This window comes from Catharus ustulatus, chromosome 3, assembly GCF_009819885.2.
Source record: "Catharus ustulatus isolate bCatUst1 chromosome 3, bCatUst1.pri.v2, whole genome shotgun sequence".
In the NCBI taxonomy this organism is placed as follows: Eukaryota; Metazoa; Chordata; class Aves; order Passeriformes; family Turdidae; genus Catharus; species Catharus ustulatus.
Genome location: NC_046223.1, coordinates 99,604,366 through 99,625,247, shown reverse-complemented (window position 1 = coordinate 99,625,247; position 20,882 = coordinate 99,604,366). Strand labels below are relative to the sequence as shown.

Genomic DNA, 20,882 nt, shown 5'->3' with positions numbered 1-20,882 from the left:
TTGCGAGTGAGGAGAGTATGTAACCATGTCTTATCACTATATACCAACTACAGGTACTTAGAAGACTCTGTGATGATTTTTCCACTGAATGTTTTTTCCAGTCTCCTGAGAATTCTTTCATTTGTAAAGCAGATTCCTCTCCTCTGTTGCCTTCCAACCATCAAACAAAACTTACATGTACAAGGTTTCAAGATGACAAAACTGTCGGCCCAATTTTTCTACAGCTTACAGTAAAATATTTTACTGTCACTCTTTCTTCTGTCCACTACCAGATACTATTAGAATATTCTCCTCCATTGTCCTGCTGAATAGAACTGATCCAAATCATCCGTTTGAGATGTTTCTGCATTAATTTAAAATTAAATCCAAGACTCAGATGAGTCAGTGTAATTTCCTTTGGAAAAAATAGTCTGAGGCAAGGGAAGAACACTGATTGAGAAATTTAAAAAAGACAACATTGAAAAAATGTCGAATAATATCCTATGATAATAACAAGACCAACCTGAAGGGTCAAAGAATTAGTAAGAGCTCTGGAAAATGTGCTAGTCTTATTTTTGAAGGTTTTCTACATCATAAAAACCTTGAGAAAAAAAAATAAAAACAGAAGAAAAATTACTTATTCTGAGCATCATTTATTCATCTTGCACTGTTTAGGATGTTTCAGATGAGACAAATTCTTGCTGGGATTTGTGGGAGATGATTTAACTTCAAGATATGACCGAGGGATTTCATTGCCTATCTCCCACCATTACAATGCTGTCTTTTATTACCAGACTCATAGAAATACTTTTTAACAGCTCTTTTTCTCTCTTTCAATTGCCTTTCTTCCTTACTTCTACTGCAATTTTATTGTCCCCATCTATCCAAGTTATGCCATCAGCAATTACAATAGTTTTTCTAGGAAAAAAAATACATATATTTCTAGTGTCTGGATTCAACAACTGCTTGTTTTTTATCATTGTCTGCAAATAGATTAATTTAACCAGGGTCACTGAATTTTAGAATTTCTTGGTAAACTTCTTGTAAATAATTGCAGCTTGAATAGGACTTTAAGATACCCGAAAGGGGGAAAATATTGTGTTTCTTCCTGCTTTATTGCATTCCTTTTGTCATCTACTGCTGCTACCATTTTCAAAAGAAATGTAAAAAACATCATACAACATGGGCAGATTCAATTCTAAAGGACAACTACACCCTAGCATTTCTGTTCATAAACTGTGTAAGGATAGAATCTTCTCAGAAATACAGCCCTTATTGTAGAAACACCAAATACAAAGGGTATGTACAGGACAAGGTTAACAAAAACTCATAGGCAAGATCCTAATTGCACTCAACGGTAAACAGGACCAAGCGCCATTTAAAAAAGAATAGCTGCAATGAAAAATGAAATCCAACAGCTGCCATGAAAGATGCTCAATCATAAAAAATAATTTCCAAAATTCTCCAAAGGAAAGAACTTTTATAGACTGACATACCTGTGACAAGCTTGAATTTTCTGGATACTGGAATGCCAGTTCTTTTTCTATGACTTGAAATATTCTATGTAATATTAAATTGCACCTCATTCATGCCACTCTTGACATCATTCTGATAAGAAAGGCACTCACAACAGCATTTATGTTTTGAAGGAAGAAAGAAAATAATGCAGTCAAAAGGCTTTTCACTGCTGGAGAATGACCACAGTGCTCCAAATTCTATTGACATAATGGTCTACAGTAAATTTGGATGTATCCAACTACGTGAGAGAAAATTAAGACATAGGAAAACTCATATGGAGATTTGAGCACTGTAATCAGGATTTTATTTGAATTGCTTTCCTGGAGGTTTCAGATAGGTTAAACCACAGTTGCAAAAAAATTAATGTAATTTGTGTGAAATGAGTCTAGAGATGGTTTGCTTCACTTGGCAAAAAATCATTCCACAAGCAGAGAATGATTCCTTAATTTTAAGGATGTAAAGGAAAAGCAAATTTTGAGATTTAACAATAAGTATTCTGAAATTAATCAGATAAAAAGCCAGCTAATCTCCAGGTGTGTTATACTTAATAAATTGGAGAATTGAATGGCTGGTCAAACAGTTGTATCATAATTTCTTGAAGAGTTCATGTGAGAAAATATGCATGTTCAATATGCATTATTAATCCCTCCCTGATGCTCAATAAGGTTTTGGGAAAAATCAGTTTTTTTCTGAAGAACTTCATTCCTTCTCAGAAGTTCAGAATTAGGAGCTGTTACAAAATCTTTTTGCTCCTTTGTCAGACCAAAGAGACAAATAGTAGGGTTCTAAATAAGTACCTTGTCAGAACCCAGAAACCTGTTTAGAATCCCAGAGATTTGGCAGTTTAGACAAGCTGATTAACCACCTGTGGTAGGACTCCTGCTCCTTGCAAGTCCTGCAAATACAAAGCTGTGATCCAGTGTTCTCAGTATTTCAAATGTCTTAAGGAAGTCCACAGGGTACTGCAAACTTGAGCATATCAAATCAAGTTCGCACTTGTACTAAACTGTGTAAATATATTTTTAATTGGAGACGGCTTATAGTCCCAATGCTTACACTCCCATAACATTTGTCCAGTTCTCATGAGAGTATGGATCTAGATCTACTAGCCAGCAGAAAGTGATAGTCTGCTGTTTAATTCTGAGAATTCAAGATTATAAAAAATTTCTTTTCACTTTTATACAGTCTTCAAACTCTTTCAATATTAACAAGGAAAATCCCAATTCACAATTAATAATATAAGAGCAAAATATTTCTTCTTTGAATACAGAATCTTTATGTAAAACATAACATATTTACCTTATGTGTGAGGAAAATTAGTTTTCTGGAAGAAAATGTTCAAAACTCCTGAGAGTTTTCCAGTGGTAAAATGTATTAATTTCCAGTTTTTAATAATCAAGGTAAACTTACAAATGACTACTTTCAATTTTCAATCTGTCATAGCATACTCATTGACTATTATTACACAGTCATTGACAGAGAAGTATTGATGTGATGATGAAGCTTTCAGAAGTCTTCAGTATATTCAATGTACTCAGATCCTTAGTCATGGAGGACATCAGCTGAATGCAATTATTAAACATACAAAGAATTTAAACTCTTGTTATACTTGTTTTACAGATTAAATGATTTAAATTGTTCACTACTTACCCCTGTTCTTTGAACTTCCAAGAAAATTGCTCTTTGAAATGATTTCTCCCACACTACCAATTCACTGCCCAGCTCTACATTGAAGTAATGGCTCTTGCCATGTCCAACCATAACACTGAAACAATACGGCCTCTGGTCTTCAAGATCGAAGTCTTGGTGAATACCTAAATACAAGTTTGCTTGTAGCCAGCAATCATCAGCAAGCCAGAGCTGAAAGACAGATTTCAGTATGTGATCGTCATCTGGCAAAACCAAACAATTGAAGCAACACTATCTTCTGTAAGTGATGGGTACTTGGATATACTGTGGCATGATGCCAACAATTATGTTGAAGAAATGTTCTAGGAGTTAAATAATTATGTGAAAGACAGCTTCTTTCTTTGCCTCTTATTTGCTTTATCCCCTATCTTTTAATCCAAGCTACTACTGCAGCTCCAAAAGACTGTCAAAATTACCTAAGCAATACATATATAATTTAAAATGAATTTGTACTGATATATTGTTTACAATGAAAAAAGAAGGAAATCCCTAAATGTTTCAATACATTCCAGGAGTTATGTACCAACTCTACAGGAGGCTTTAATGACTCCATTCCACTTGGGTTCCAATATACTAAACCCCGAGGAATGCAGTCAATTTATCAAGCATCCCCAGGGTTAATTCTGGAAATGACAACGTGAGTATGTCCTCCAATAGCTGTCAATGCTGTTCTGTAACTACAAGGAGACTGAAGCAAGATCCTGCCATCACTTTTAACATAAAGAAGAGAAACTTTGCATTAAACTTTCATAATGAAAAATACACCCACAATAGATGTAATGTAAATGTAACCAAATTAATAAAAGAAACTTCCCTAATATTTCAATACTTCATTGATTAACATAAATATAGCGGAAAAGAAAACTAAATAAAAAAGCTACTATTTATAAATCTAAGTACCTTCACAGCCTGAATTTCCAAATTACGCTTATTTATTTTTTTTCTACTTATAAGATGGAAGCATTCCCTATCCCCATTTCTCTGTGATATCATGGGGCAGAAAAGACAAAAACCCCAAGATAATTAGCAATGATTCATGGGGCATGTTGGCAGCAGCACATATTGCCACCAGGGTACACAGTACTATGTTGGCCCTGCAGCTGCCTGAGGAGAGAACAGACTTGATGAAGCTCAGTTATTTTACAACATTCCTTTGTTCTGTTGAAAAGCAAATTGAACAAAATTCATGAATATATTCTGGTGTTCAGCAGCTATGCAGTGACAGGTATTACATCTGCTTCAAGATTCAGTGCTGCATATTCTGGCTTGTAGACTACTGTATTAGCACACTTTTTAAAATTTGTATGTGTAAATACCAGGCAATATAAGAAAATAAAATATTTTTAAGACAAGTGACTTTTAAAAATGTACAGCATGACAGTAAGAGTTTGAATTATGAGGCAAGCTATAAGAATAAACATATGTGATGCAAGACATTACATTTCAAATCATCTGGTTGTTACCACCAAATGACCAGAAATACGCAAGGGCATATTATATATACATGTATATATACATATATATATATATATGAATAATGAATTTTAGTTCACTTATTTGTGTATTTATATGTATCCAAATCTAAAATATATCAAACATTATGTTTTAAAATTAAAGTTCCACATTGAATTCTTATTTTCCATATTTGAACACAGATGAGAAGTTTACAACTAGGTGTGTAAAAAGAGCACTTCTCCTTAAAATCCATCTTTCAGGAGAAGGTACAATAACACATTTTTCCACAGTTTTGCACTTGTTCTAACCAACTTCCGAAAGTCCTTAAGAACACCCTCCCCAAATAGCAGCTTTTACAACATAACTCTATTATATGTAATGCAGAAACCTTAATATCTTACAATTTTTTTGATTTGTTCTGTTTGCCTCATCATTTATACCAAAGAATCAAGAGAAAAGATGTTAAGGAGCTCAGTTTGAGCTTTTGCACTTTGGCTTACGTATTCATGAAGACTGGTAATTAAGCATTCATTAATTAAAATGTCAAGAACATTAAAGAGTTGAATCTTGGGTAGTTTATTTCCCCACTTCTTTTTCTTCATGAAAAAGTACTGCAGAAGTTGCTCTAAGGACAGAATATCCTTGAAATTACCATAATATTCCTGGAAAAACTGAGATTTAGCAGCAGCACTTATAGGAGAAAAACCAAAACCAAAACCCAAGCCATAGTAAAATCTTCTCAAAAGGCTTAATGTGTATATATTTCAAGTAAAATGATAAAAGATACGAAGGAGACTAAACAAATGATCTGTGACAGAACATCTACTTTTTGTTGGTATCTTAGTGATGGGTAGGACCTGAATTTGCTCATATGTTTCCAGATGGGGACATGGTGGTGCCAAAATGATGCCACGCCTACAAGAATATGACTCTTCTCCTGTGCCTCTGGAGCTGAGCTCTAGTCCTGAACTCCAGTACTGCTGTTTTCCTGCCATGGCAGTGCCAAAACACTTCTTTCCCATGTCCTGAGTAACTGTTGCATCAGGAAAAAACCTGACAAATAAAAAACCCATGCACCCCAAACCAACCAAAAAACAAACAAAAAAAACCAAACCCAAAACCAAAATTAAAAAACCTTCAATGCCAAACCAAAAACCTTAAGCACTTCTGCATCAGTGCAAGATCTCTTACAGGAAACAGCAATAAACTGCCTTTTCCAAGACATCAGTACATGGTCAAAGGAGAAGCAGAAGAGAAGGGCTGCAGCTGGTGAGAACTAAAGAGGAGCTTTAATTTTTCGCTGAAGCAGTACTTTATCTGAAAAGATGGATTTTTTTTTCTTGAATTTTTTTTTCCTAGGCAAATGGGCTCTCATATTAGCCTTATCTCACCTGCAAAGGTTTTGTTTTTGTTGGAGAACAAAATCTATCTGATGCAATTTATTAGAAAATATATTCTGTAAGTCAATTATTCACACAAAATGCTAAGATTTTGCCCCAAATCTTTGATCAGGGCAAGTTAGACTGAAAATAAGACTTGTCTAGTTGGGGGAAGGAAATTAATTCTAGGGGACACAAACCCAACATATTGCCCTTAGTAAAGAAAAACACACTACAATACTTGGTACAACAGTCAATACATATGATACAATGATAATGATATGATAGGGACATAATTTAATGCTCTTAATTACTAAAATATCTTTATATGGATCAATAATTACAGCAAGAACATTTTTCATTATGTTTGCTTGAAAATCTGACCCACTGTGATTAAGCCAATATCATTATGCTTAACAGTGTGTCTCACAGATACTTTATACAGCTTTTCAATAAGAAAGGATTTTAGTAATTTGCTCACTTGGAGGTTAACCCATTTTCCATATTCTCTTATATTTGCACAGCTAATGCACTAGCAATTGCAAATAGTATTTTTTAAAAAAAGAGATGAACTGTTTCTATGCTAGTTATTCCTAATTAAGATTAATTTATGTTTATTATCAACAGGAAAAGGTAAACTTTCTTTACTAAATATAATAATTGGAGCCATTGGTAAACCTACCTTGTGAACTTTAAATAGAACCTCACAGAGGTTATAGATTTTTTCAGCTCGTACCCAGTCTAGTGTGCTTACCTATAATATAAAAAAAATAAAATCAACACATTCTTTATTAGAAAATCATGTTCAGATTAAAAAAATGAGAAAGGTTTTGCCCATAATTATTCTACTGGATCCTTTAAATACAGGCACATTGCTACATTTAATATCCAGCATTTAGAAAAGATTGTCAAATACTACTACATTTTCACAGAAAAAGGAATTAAAAGTTTTAAATAATTTCATTTTTTCTTTTCCCAGTATGATGGAAACCTCTTTGTAATCTCCATGGTTAGTTACATAGGCAATTTTATTTCTTCAGATGCTAACACAGAGAACTCAGTCTCAAACACAGTCATTCAGCTTCATGTCTCAATATTAAAAAATCTTACAATCAATAGACCAAGATGTATTCCTAAATTCAGTTTTGAGTTTGCCTGCACTAGGGAGGCAATAACTCAATATTTATTCTAAAAATGGAAAACGACTATGTGACTGCAGTATTTAAAATCAAGACTAATATCAATTGTGTGCTCAATAATATGAAAACACCTGGTTTTTTTTCTTTTGATTTCATTACTTTACTCTGTTGACATGACAGGCTGTTAAAATCTGAGCAGCAAGAATGATGTTTGAAGTTTTAACCAAAATTCTACTTAATGATGTGATAATCTGTTTGCTTTTTAAAACAGTAGCTAGCCTACATAGCACAAAAAAACTCAACCAAAAAACAAAAAACCAAACCACTTTTATGCAGTAAGAATATGCCTTATTTTTGCTTACATCACTGTAAGTGGCTAGACACAGAAGCATAAGCACTGATTCATTTGCTGTTTATGAAACTGACTTTGGTGACATGGGCTATCACCTGAAAGCTGTTGAGCTATGAATGGACTGTCATTTGCTTATATCATTTCTTTTGATTCCTGAAGATTAATTTTAACTCTTGGGGTTCTTTGTACTATTAATGATGGACAAAGGTGACACTGCTGTGCCATTAAATTCACTCTGTATATTTCAGACTTCTTCCCATTATTCCATGCATCTCTTTCATCTTTTGATGCTATGTATCTTCATATGACTTTTTCAGCAGAGGAAAGCAGTGACAGTAACAACTGATGCCACCTATACAGCCAAGGTTTTCTTTACCTGTGTATGTCAGAGAAAGGCTACCATACTTACAAAGTGAAACAGTCTGAATACCACTGTGTGCAAGTGGTATTCAAATGACATGTTGAGACGAATTTTAAGGAGGTAAAATAAACATATTACAAAGGAATATTAGAATGTAAACAGACAGCTGACATAATTTATAGTTTTATCAGAACTATCATAATATGTCTAACTTTAAAATGTTACAGACTGCTTTGCTTTTAATAAACCTACAAATAACCATATACTCCCAGTGAAGGAGAAAAGCTGGAAATAATCAGGAAAGTTCAAGAAAATTGCAATACCCTTCATTTGATTTAAGGAATGTTCCAGTTTATTGCAGGTTATTCATCATGACACATGTAATAATTGGGTAATAAGTAACTGAGATAAATGAGATACTCAAGAATAGTTCTTAGACAATGAAATAGTTTTTCTCATTATTTCCCCTTGGAATTGATCCTGCAGATATTCTATACATTGCAATTTCTTGGTATGACAGTATTATTATTTTTTACAAAGCATTTGACAAAACATTTCAAACAGCTATATTCAGAATGACTTAATGAAACATGCTTGCATTCATATTATTTTAGTTCAGACACTTTCAGAAATAGTGTCAAATACATGAGAGTTTCAATTTGCATTCAGTAAGCTTCTACTTTAATTCGTGTTTGCCTACGACATGAATTTATGACCAAGAGGAGCTGAATGATATTATATTATTGGCAGACCAACTCCTCAGCTAACCCAGTGTAGTATGTATTGAATACTTGGTTCTGCAGACATTTAGCTACATTAATCCTTTTAGGAATATTGCAAAACTAAGACATTTGTAAACTCACAGGTAACACTGAGCTGATCAGAAAGACAATAAAACCAAACAGAGTTACAAAAAATAGGAACCTGAAATTACAATTCTAAGTCTCTAATGAAAGAGTGAAATAGCTACAAAGTGTTACAAAAGTCCCAAGTGTTGCAGAAGTACTTTTTACTTTAGGATGAGTTTCTGCAATTTCCTCATGGTTTAAAACTCCATTACATTGGAGTTCTGAAAGTAAGCAAACTTGTAAAATCTAGCTTTACACAGACTCAGTGATCTCAGCATCAGTTCAAACTTGTATTCCAAACACACTTACCTTTAAATATGTGTGTTAATCATTGGCTTTTCTTAAAAAGTTATGTTTTAAAATAAAGAGAAAACAATATAGTTAAACTCATTTTGACACACACATGCAGTAAACAATTAGTTCACAAAGTTACTCCCTAGAAGAGAACTCTGCATTTATAAAACAGGCATAAAAGACTTTCATGCCCGCTCAGACATCACCACTGAATAAAGATATATAGGGTGAATGTAAAAGAGAATTATACTTCAAAACTCACCAAACTCAAATTAACATAACACACTCTTTGACTTTCTCTGAACACAGAATCTGATTCTAGAAGTCTCCAGAACCCCCCGAGATATTAAACACATTTGAATAAATTTGAAGAGTAAAATGTAAGGGGAAAAAAAAAATCAAAGTGTCCATAGTATTTATTACTGGAATACAGCAAATGCTGCATTATCTGAGAATTAAGCAGAAGCATCCAATCTACCTAGAAGTACTAAAAAGGTCTAAGGAGAAGATTAAATACTGCTAGGTAAAGGTAATTAATTTCACTGGTCTTCACTCCTTAATGGAAAAAAAATAAACTGAGAATAATTAAAAAAAAATATTGTAACGTATTAAAAAGGAAAAGAATAAATCAAGGCCTGTTCCTGAGATGAACTACGATATAGCATTGTAAGAAGTCTAAAGATGTCCCAACAACTCAAATTAGGTGATACAAAACACATTAAAACAGTTAGATCCTAGCAAATCCTGTTAAAACCAAAATATAGACTTGTGTGCAGAGATAGAAAGTTCACCAAAACTGTTCAGGGTCAAGTCTAAGTTCTCCAACTTATTTCCACCTCTCTCCTAGTATGTTACATTGACATCTTGTGTAATGTAAATTAGCAGAAGTATTTAGAAGTTACATGGCCACATTCAAAACACTGCTTGTCTTATTTACATTGTGCAAGTTTCTCTATACTGTCAAATGTGGAACTATTTCTGTTCCTTTCACAATATTCTTCTATTTATTCTTTCCTTAAAATTATAAATAGCACATGCAGTGATTGTCTAGCTGCCTTCATGTTAAATCACTTCACTGCTATTTATTCAATCACATCCAAAAAGATAGTTTTGAAATTAAGGGTAACACAGCAGAGGTAAGGATATGGCTACTTGAAACTATAAGGAAAACATAAAAAATGAAACAGTAGAAATATCCCCGACATCTAGCCCATATTACATAAAAACATTAAATTACAGTATTTCATGATGATAAGCCACACCATTTTGACTAAAATTTTGCTGCCAACCCGGAAATGTGGCTTACACTCAGGAGCGGCCAATATATAAAAAAAGTTCTGAAATTTCCCAATCCGGAAGTGCAAGTTGAGGTGCCGAGCACCTGCCACTAAAACCCAGGATTGTGCGATTGTTACAACTTGGTTACTCTGTTGCGCAGCGGGTGGAGGTGGGCTCCGTGACAGCAGCGCAGGGGGCGGGGGAGGCAGGGGGCTCCCTCCTGCCAGCCCCGCGGCCCGGGGGGAAGGTGGGGAACTCCGTGCCGCCGGTAGCACGGGGGGGAGGCGGGGGCTCTGTGCCTCCCCCTCCCGCTGCCGCCGCAGGTGCAAGCGGGTTCCATGCCTCCCTCCTGCCGGCACCGCGGGGCAGTGCCAGGCCAGGGTGAGTGATCCCGTGATTCTGTTACTAATTTGTTACTTTGTTGCACGTGGGTCCTCCCTGTGAACAAAAATGCGGTTTATAATCCGGTGCAGCTTATACATGGACAAAGACCTAAACATTGCCAACACCCGGACATGTGGCTTATAATCAGGTGCGGTTTATAATCGCGAAATTACTGTAATTTCTGAAAATTGCCAAGGATATAAGAAATAGTTTGAATTTGAATGACAATTTGGAATACTTTTTCCTCAATTTCTTCTGGGATATCAATTTAGAACTTAATGTCGGTGGTGTCTCAGGAGCTCAAGACGACCACCTGGGTATGTTAAAAGTCTCTGTAGTCCCAGCCCAAGCACCGGAGAAAGAGTCAGGAGTCGTCTTCTGCAGTTTCCAGAGGTTGTTTATTTTATCCAACCTAAGAAGTTCTTTCCCTGACCAGTTGTGATCCGTTCAGCAGGTCAGTCCAAGGCACACTGCCCACCTTCACAGCGGTATTATCTTTTTATACGATTAACTACATAAACATTATTTACAATTATCTTCCAGTATCTATCACTTATATTGTACAGTCTAGTTCTACTCTAAACCAATCTAAAAGTGCCAACATCACCCAGAAGATGGATGCTAAGAAAAAGGAGAAAGAAGGACAGAACATGCCCAAATTCCTCTGTCTTGACCCCAGACCCCTATTCTAAAAAATCTTTAAAATTTACTTTTTCACCTTGTGATAAAATAACTTATACTCATTTTTTGTGACTTGTAACTCTTCATGCAAAGGTGTTAATTTTTCCCAGGGGTTAAAATCAAAGGTACAGGGGTCTTGGGCTCTGTACCAAGGCTTCTGAGCCCCCTGCTAGGGGCTCAAGCCATCCAAGGCATCCAGAGGGATGTCCTGGGTTCCCACAAGAACTTTTCCAATATCTGAAAATTGACAGGAATTTTATAGAGGCTTTTAAAACATAATAAAGTACTGTTTGTATATTAAAATTGGCACAAGAATAATTTATATTGGTTCAATGGTGTTTTTCAGACATACAGTTTTCATGGGTCATCTTCTAATACAGCAGTCTGTAAATTATATCTATAAATTTCTTAAATACAATCAGATAAGCCACTTCAGGGCTGGAAAAAGACCACACACCATTCTTGATATTTATTTCCATGGTGAAGCCTCTGCATTTCTGGAATCACCATCTGAGATATTGTAGAAATAGCGTACAAATAGAATATTACTTGTCATAGTGATTCCATAGTATAATATCCATATTTTTTCCACAATTTGTTTTTGCTCATAGAAAACTGAGTTTTCCATTCTTATGAAAATTAGTAGTTGTATTTACATTGACATCATCTTTTACACATAATGAAAAAGAGTTGAAATTGTACTACACCGTTTCACAAGGAGTTGTAAAACTATGGATAAAGATAAGTAGAACTTACAGGTCATCTGCTCTGTGCACACTGTATTGATATACTGATATGCAATGTTGATTCGGAATACAAATAGCAGTAGCAACATGTATCTTGTATCTTAACAAGTTTAACATCTTGTTAACAAGTTTATCTTAACAAGTTTATCTGTACCTTAAGTTGAAACATCTGTATTTTTGTGACTGAACAATATTTTTTAGTTTTATTCCTGCTTAAGAGAGTAAAAAACCAAACCTCGGTAAGAGCAATAGTAAGAGCAGTAGCATCAAATATCTCTAAAAAAAGTGGAAGAGCTCCATGCAGTTTTGTGTTTCCAGCTACAGAGCTGGGACACGTGACACAGAACCAGTGCCATGGGAGCTCTCCAGGTCTGGCAGGGCAGGGTCCAGCTCATGGCCCTGCAGTGGACTGGCCTTGTCACACAACCAAACACCCACACAGTCCCTCACTAACTCCCCATCCCCCTGCTAAGGGATGGGAGAGAAAATGAAGAGCAAAAGTGAGAAAACGCATGAGGCAAGAAGAGCACAATCTAATAAGTGAGGCAACTGCACACTGCTCACCCCAAGCATAATAATGTCCAGCCATCCTTCAAGCAATGAAGTTTTGAAGACCAAATCCCCATTTTTTTATTGCTGAGAATGATGTTTCATGGCACATATTTCATGGAAATCCCTTTTGGCCTACTCGAATCAGCTATCCTGGCCGTGTCCCCCGCAGCCCCAGCCCCAGGCTGTTTGCTGGGTGAGCAGTAAGAACAGAAACGCTGCACCAGCCCTGCTCAGCATCAGCACAAACATAGCTCTGCTTTGGCCCCAGTAAGAAACCAGTGCCACACGGGCTGCCATGATGCAGTGGCCTCCACCCCAGCAAGGCCCAGTACCTACCCCAGCAGGAGCAGGGCAGCCATGGGGACTGGGCAGCCCCAGTCATCGCTCTGGAAGCAGCCACAGGCTGGGCCCAGACATGGGCTGTGGAGACCCTGAGAGGCATTCCCTAGTCAGGGAGACACAAGAGGCTTCTCTCACAGCAAATGCCCACGTATCTCCATTCCGTTCCCTTGGTCGGCCCGTGCCCTCTCCCTGTCCCTTTGTTTTGGGTCACTCCCACTCTGTTTCCCCCTTGGCTCCCATGCCCCAACCCCATCTTTGTGCCGTCCCCATGTCTCCTGGTAATTGTCTCTGATGCTCCCCCTGCCCTGAATATCCCATGTACTGAACCTGGACCCTCACCACAAAGTCTGCCTTTGTCTTTGCCTCTGACCCTGGACTGTCCACGTGTGTGGCTGAAATAAACATCTCTGTGGAACCCATACAAAGGCCCTTCCTGACTCTTTAGCTTCGACCATATTAAAGCCATCCAGGCCATGACAATGGGCCTCGGCTGGCCTTGGTGTGTGGGGCCATGGCTGGGCAGGGCATGGCTGTGGAGCTGCACTGGCCCTGCTGCGCTGCAGGGCTGCACTGGAGCTGCACTGGAGCTGTGCTGCGGGGCTGCACTGCAGTGGGATCCTGGATTGAGCCACAGGGAAGGGCGACAGCAAAAGATAGGGGCTTGCTGGAAACGGTTAATTTGGTGTTTAGTTTTTGGGGATTTGTCCCCTCATAAAAGAATGTTAAAAGAGCAAAAAAACTGATGAACAAGTTTTATGCTTTATGGACTCTGTCACATTTACTGGTGCATCATAGTGTTGAGGTGACACAACACATTGATCAAAGGAATCACCTTTGTTCATTTTTTAGAAGCCAAGGTTCCTAAAAAAAAATTTGTAAGAGCATAACTGAATCTGGGAAGTAATTTATACTACCAGTCACCCCCACTTGTCTGTTCTTAAGAGAGTGCTGAAAACGGTAAATGAAGTAGTTTATCCCAAAGCAGTATCATATAGATGTATAATTTTAATTATTTCAAAAATATGTCTTAGAAACAAGTCTGAAGAAAATCACTAAAATTTATAGAGGAAAATCATTCTTGTGGTGTGTTATTTATTTGTTTAATATTTCTGCATAGTTTTCACATTTCAATTAGATTTTAGTAATTCAATCACATTTTAATTCCTTGTCTTAACATATGAAACCCCCAATTTTTAGAGGTGGAAACCCACTGCTTTCCCCAGATACACTGCATCATTTAAAAAAGAATACTTCTGGCCATTTTAGAATGTTTGAAGTTAATTGGAATCATTGGATTCATTGGAATCATTGGATGTCAACCTAGAGAGGGGGAAATTTTACCCATTGCATTTCATTGAGGTTCATAAACAACTTTTGAAAAGTATGTACTTCCCAAAGGTACTGCAGAGAGCACGCATCTAAAGGAACAGATTTTCTTTGGATCAGCAGACAAAACTGAGAGACTGAGCAAAACTGTAAGCAAGCTGTATAATTGAAACTGCGTTCTAAGTCTACATTTTATTCTTTTATGATTTGTTAAAAGCGAAGGTTTTCTGGACAAAAATGAAAGGATTAAAAATGTAGTAAGTACTGGTAATTTATTTTAACAGTTTTGAATTCTACAGCTCATTTCTGTTTCACCCTTCTGAATTAATTTTTTAGAAAAATATTAGATAAAGCACCTGTTGTGAAGCAGCATTCATGTTATGAGGTACATAAATTATCAAAGCAACACTTGGTCAAACTGTACACTTAGCACATCAATCCCTTGCTTGTGTGAAAAATCCACAAGTATTATACAATGTTATGGATGATTTATTTGATGATGCATCTTGTCTTTCAGAAAGCAGAGTAACTACCAGCTCGTTACATCTACATAATACCTTACAATAAATAAGGGAAGAAATATTAGGCCTAATCAACCAAAATAAAACCTGACCTTGACAACTTCAAAAAACTAAACATCCCACAAGGAATTCTTTACACTATCCAGATACAGCAAGCTTTTCAGAGGACCTTGAAAGAGGCTAAATATCTGCAGTTTATTGGCTTCTGTGGCTTTAACTTGCATTGAAATCTCAGCTAAAAACTTCACTTGATAAAGGAAAACAAACCCAGATGTAACAAACAAGTTTCCATTTACAATGCAATTGACACAAAAATATCATTTTTTTTACCGGTGGAGTGCTGAAAATGTAGAAGGATGAACCCTTCAGGGCCAGAAACTTGAATTTGTAGAGCTGAGATGAATCAGTTCCTTCAAGTCTCTCATTTACCCATCCCATATGTATGACCTGTAAAAGAAAAGAATTGAAAATTAAAGTTCTCTTTCTCAGCGGATCATAAGAGTGGTTTTGAGTTGTTTTTGGTAGAATGCCTTCCAACCATTTCCATATTCTTGAAGCGTCTTGAAGTATCATGCCAGTGTGTCAGAAGTCCTCGAAGTGACTTAAAGTTGTAGTACAGGTAGTCTGAGCCTTATCTGAAATAATCCCTGTTTTAAAAGCCACCTATGCAGACTCTCATTTGAGCCAGCAGAAAACCTATGTGTAGCGAAGTAGTTCAGCAGTTTATGAAAACCATAATACTTTATCTATAGCAGTGTCAAAACTTGGACATACCGAGATTTCTATTACACATACCTCTAAAGAAATATCTCTAAACAAATCACTAGAGTTATCTGAAATCAAACAGCTTTCACCAGGCTCATGTTTTCAACTGTTAACAAAGTCTTTGTCAAACTTGTCTTTCAGAGTTCATACATTTTTTTCATATACACATTATCACATTTATGTTTTTGAAGAATTAGATATCAAATTCTGTGGTTACACAATGTTAGCAGTGTTACAATGCATGCTTTTATTTTCCAGATATATTAATGTTAAGAAAAAATGAAATGAAGAATTAAAATTGCATGCTTCACTTTTGAGGTAAATACAAATTTATAAAGGAATGTTATAAAAATAATGCCGTAGTGTGGTAGCAGAACATCATTAATGGCTTTACTGAAAAATAAAGAAGAAAGATACATTCCAGGCTTCATTTGCATACATTAAGAGGAATATATTGCTCTTGAAACCGGTACTTAAATCTAGAGTAAATCACCAAACTGAATGTACAAGTATTGCTGAGCAGCTTGCTCATTTTGAACTAAGGCTACACTTACAGACAGTAATGAGTTACACGGGGAAGAAATGCCACAGCACTAGCTAATTGTATGGATGAATGTTCATACTTATATCATGAAAACTTCATAAATTGTTTTCTAATGTTGGTATTTAATGTATCAATTATGTCTTTCATCAATCAGTTTATCAATAAATCAGTATGTTGAGCCAGACAATCCATTTTGTTCTACTGAGCTCCAGCACTAACATTTTAAGGAGATCTAAGAAACAGCAAAATAAATACAGTAGCCCTTCCAGTTCTTGATTTGCTATTCTGTAAATTGAATTACTCTCATCAAAACATTGATTCTGTAGCAGCCAGCATAAGTGTAGAAACAAGATGTTCAAATATCGCATTACTTAAAAAAGAATTACAATATTGTTGTTGATACTCTACTATAATTATATTATATATTTAGTTTATCAGGGTCTTAATATCAAATAACAGACAAAAAGAATGATATCCAATATAATTTTGGTGGTTTTTACTTTCTTTCTATATTTCTTTCTTATTGACTGGTTTCTTTAATGGTCTTTTAGACCTCAGAAAAGGAGAAAGAATTCAGTTTAACAAAATCTGTACAGAACAAAAGCAAACAAGAGTTGGTACTCAATGAGAAGCTGTCTGTGGTTTACTGGGTTACTGAGATTTTAATTGGATCTTGGTACATGGGTGGGAATGTTAGTCTGGGATATAAAGATATACAGTTTTTTTGATTGAAACCTGTGGGAAGATAGGTTGAAAGGACAGTGCAGAAGGCAATCTCTCCTCATGACTTACACCTGTTCTGATTACTGAGGAGTGGAAACATCTGTGCTTGCCCAATGAGCTTGGGTGTTATAAAAGACTGGGTTAGCTGGCCACTACTTACATTTGCAGTTTGAGTTTGAGATCTAGAGTCTGCTGCAGTTTGGGATGGCTGTGCTGTGAGGAGGTGAGAGACATGTGGTCATGTGAGGGACAGTCAGGGTTGGGTGGCCAGGACAGCTTGGGGTTTAGCCAGTTATGCAGACAGGAGAGAAAGAGTCAGAGCAATGTGGAGCTGCCTATGAGAGGAGTCACAGTTGCTAGAAAAAAGTTCATTGAAAGAAGGTATGTAAAGTTTCTAACAATCGGTGGATTGGTGGTGATGCCAGCTGTGTTAATCTCAACATAATTGCTACAGAAACCTGCCATTTGAAGTTTTCAGGTGTGCTCATAAGGCGTTATACTATAAACTGTCCCTCCTCAGTGCTGCTTTCACTACTATTTGAAAATTACCCATATATCATTGATATATTATTAAGTTTCTAATATGCTCTAATACACTTTCCAAAAGTTCCTGTGAGAAGGAAATGAGCAATAGCACTCATTACAAGGAGATAAAACAAGTCACTAACAAAATGTAATCCAATCACAGCAGATAAATGAAAGTTCTTATTTGCACTTATTGTTTTCCTACAGCAATAAAACATCTAGCTGCTACAATGACTAGAAATTTAATGTGTTAAATGTAATAAAAGTCAGTTCCTTTTTTGTATATGGTACTTTAAGTTAAATACTTATGAAAAGTAAATGGTGTAAAACACTCAGGAGGGAATTGAAGAAAGAAAATGAAGTAGATCTCTATGCATGACATGTCAGAACAGAGAGATGTACTTTTGTAAATAAAGTAGGATAAGAATCTACAAGAGATGCCAGACTGACCTGCAAGTTAAGAACCAGTGTGATACCATGAGGCACAAGGGAACTACAACAAATTAAGAAAGCAATGAGAAGTACATCTTGAGACACCTTAAATAATTTTGGGGGTGGGGGGTTCTTTTCCAAAACAAGTGGTAGATGGCATATTTTGGAAAAAGCAGCTAATGAGGCAGGACTGGGAGAGGAGGCAAGCAATCCTTACACATACAAAAAGTTGAACTAAAAATAAAAAAAATAAGATTGGAATGTTGTAAGTTTTGATATATTCCATTGCTGGTTTCCATTGTACATCGGTTGCATTCAGTTATGTCTGAATGGTTACTATTCAAAATAAAATGTTCTAGAGAGCAAAGTTTAGAGGAATTTAGAAATTATGACATTCAAGTCTTTTATGTGCTGTAGTTCAAGAGTGAAATTTATAACTCCAAGCTGGGCACAGTTTGAACACTACAAATAGCAACATATCCACACTGTGCTGAAGGGAACTGTGAAGATAGGTATGTATCTGAATTCATGAATCTTTCCAGGCATTGTCTGCTTGGGCAAAATTCAGATTACAAGTCCTTTTGGGTAGCAATAATAACTTCTATGTATTGCTTCCTTGTTTTTACAAGGAGGTTGGTAAATTGGACCTGATGTCTCTCACTTTTACTTGTTACAGCCTTCTTGTTCGAGTTAGAGTCCAAAGTGACTCAAGGAGTGGAAAGGCAATGCAGTGATGGAGTGGCACATCCCCATTTGCTTTGAAGCTTGAGTTTTGCAAACACATAATTAGTGTTTTGCCTGATCCACAGCTAATTTTGCTTCAGGTAGCAAGGCTTGCAGCAAGATAGGTACTCCTCAACATGTGACAGCAATCCAAGCAAACGCCTTGGGAGAACAATTCGAGAAACTTCTAGAAGCAGCAGATCAAAGACTAGAGAAAACCCTTGCAGCTCTTCATGTAACTCCTCATACAGGGCACCACTTATTATTTTCTTTTTTCCTCTACCTTCAGTTAGACTTGGGATTGAAGCGTGAGAGACAAGGTTTTGTGTTCAGACTCAGTTGTTTATTAATTCTTATCTATGTTATGGTGAGTGCTACAGCACTTCTAGCTAACAAGCTGAAAGTGAAAAAATGGACCTGTAGCTCTCTCACTACAAGGTCTTTTAAAGCCTAACTGTCCAATTAAAAACTAACCTCTATATTATTTATACTTTTGACCCAATGCCCAAATGCCTGTGACCCGCACTGCAGCACTTTTTATTCAATTAAAAAAGTACCACCTAAAACCAAGAAGAAGCCAATGCCCCAGAACCTCCATCTTGTCCCATACCTATTACTATATTCTAAAAATCCAAATTCCAAACCCTTTACCATGTGAAATTACACACTTCTATTCAAACTACAGACCAGGGATTCCACCTCCATCACTCAATTTTGGAAGCCTTCTCTAAGGCCTCGTCAAAAGCAGTGTTCCTTTGGGAGTCAGTGCTATAAAGCACAGAAAGTTCAAAACTCTCAGGGTTCCAACACAAAGCACAAAACTCTGTCTTAAAGGGAGTTACAGACAACCAGTAAGTTGCCTTACCGATTGTGCATTCTTATATTCTAGCAGACCAGTAGCACTATTTATGCAACAGAAACTAACCAAATTAAAGAAAAATGGAAAACTTACATTCTTCACAATTTTTTTTTTCTTAGACATTTGCTTTGTATTTTAGCAATATTACACAAACAACAAGTGGAAAAATAAAGAAGAAACCATTTCAAACTATAGCTCTTTATCTCATAGAGCATATTTACCTCGCAGGACTGCATTTTAGCTGACTAGAGATTAAAAAGTTTAGTGTTTTTATCTGGTACTTCTTTTGCTAGTGTAAGTTTTTCAATTGAGGATCTGAGCTACCAGAAGAAGTCTATGAAGCAAATCAAGGCAATTTCATTAGGAAATTAGGAAACAAAAAACTGTCCTCCCACATAAATAAAGTAAAAAATTCAAATAAGATTTCAATTCTATCTCTATGTGGTCTCTTTATGCTTAAAGGAATTTAGTCCTGCTCTCTTTCTACAGGTGTAAGTTGTAAAATTATAGTCTTCAAGAACCTACGTTTTTCCAGACTAACCATTAGGATAAAGTACAGTAATTTCATGAATACAAACCGCACCATTTTGACTAATATTTTGCTCCCAAACCGGAAATGCAGCTTATACTCAGAAGCGGCTAATATGTGGATAATTTTCTGACATTTACAACATCAGAAGTGCCAGCCAGGGTGCTGAGCCGAGCAGCTGCAAAGCCGGCATTTCGCGATTGTTACAAATTGTTACTCTGTTGCGCCGCGGGTGGAGCCTGGCTGCCTGCAGGCAGCACGGGGGTCGGGGAGAGAGGAGGGAGAGCTCTCTCCTTCCCTCCTCTGCCGCAACCCGGGGGAGAGACGGGGGGGGCCCCGTGCCACGATTGCCGTGGCTTGGGGAGGCGGCGGGGGCCCCACGCCGCCATTGCTGCGGCTCAGGGAGGAGGCAGGGTGCTCTGTCCCCGCCCGCCGCCGCGGGAGTGGGTGGGGCTCCGTCCCTGCCTGCCACCACGGGGCAGCGCCGGGCCGTGGTGACCGAGCCCAGCGGCAGCGGTGGCCGACCCCGAGCGGCCCTGCCGAGTGGCAGCGCCGGGCTGGGCTACCTGGCCCCGTCAGCAGCCCCGAGCGGGCCAGTAAACCCCACCCTGCCGCAGTTCTGTTACCATTTGGCAACTTTGTTGCACGTGGGTCCTCGCTGTGAACGACAGAGCGGCTTATACTCGGGTGCGGCTTATTTATGGACAAAGAATGAAATATTTGCCAACACCCAGAGATGCGGCTTATACTCAGTGCGGCTTGTATTTGTGAAATTACTGTAATTTTATTGCTATACACTATATTTTTAAAAACATTTTTCTCTGTTTTGGAAAAAAAATAGGAAGAAAAAATTGTATTTCAAGACTAGGTGCAGGGTTTCTTGTATGCTGCAGAATGAAGCCAGGCAAATGTATTCATGGCATGCCTGCAGCAGCAGC

The 20,882-nt window shown here is 37.1% G+C and overlaps 1 protein-coding gene across 4 annotated transcripts in view; it reads right to left on the bottom strand.

The window, feature by feature from the left end:
* SNTG2 (syntrophin gamma 2) overlaps positions 1–20,882 on the bottom strand; it is a 218,087-nt gene that overhangs the window by 25,521 nt on the left and 171,684 nt on the right. For all 4 annotated transcript variants that reach the window (XM_033056798.1, XM_033056799.1, XM_033056800.1 and 1 more), the window contains 3 exons: positions 15,175–15,291; positions 6,703–6,774; positions 3,148–3,357 (listed from right to left, as the gene is read on the bottom strand). In XM_033056798.1, the coding sequence (XP_032912689.1) occupies positions 3,148–3,357; positions 6,703–6,774; positions 15,175–15,291 (399 nt within the window). The remainder of the gene's footprint in view (positions 1–3,147; positions 3,358–6,702; positions 6,775–15,174; positions 15,292–20,882) is intronic.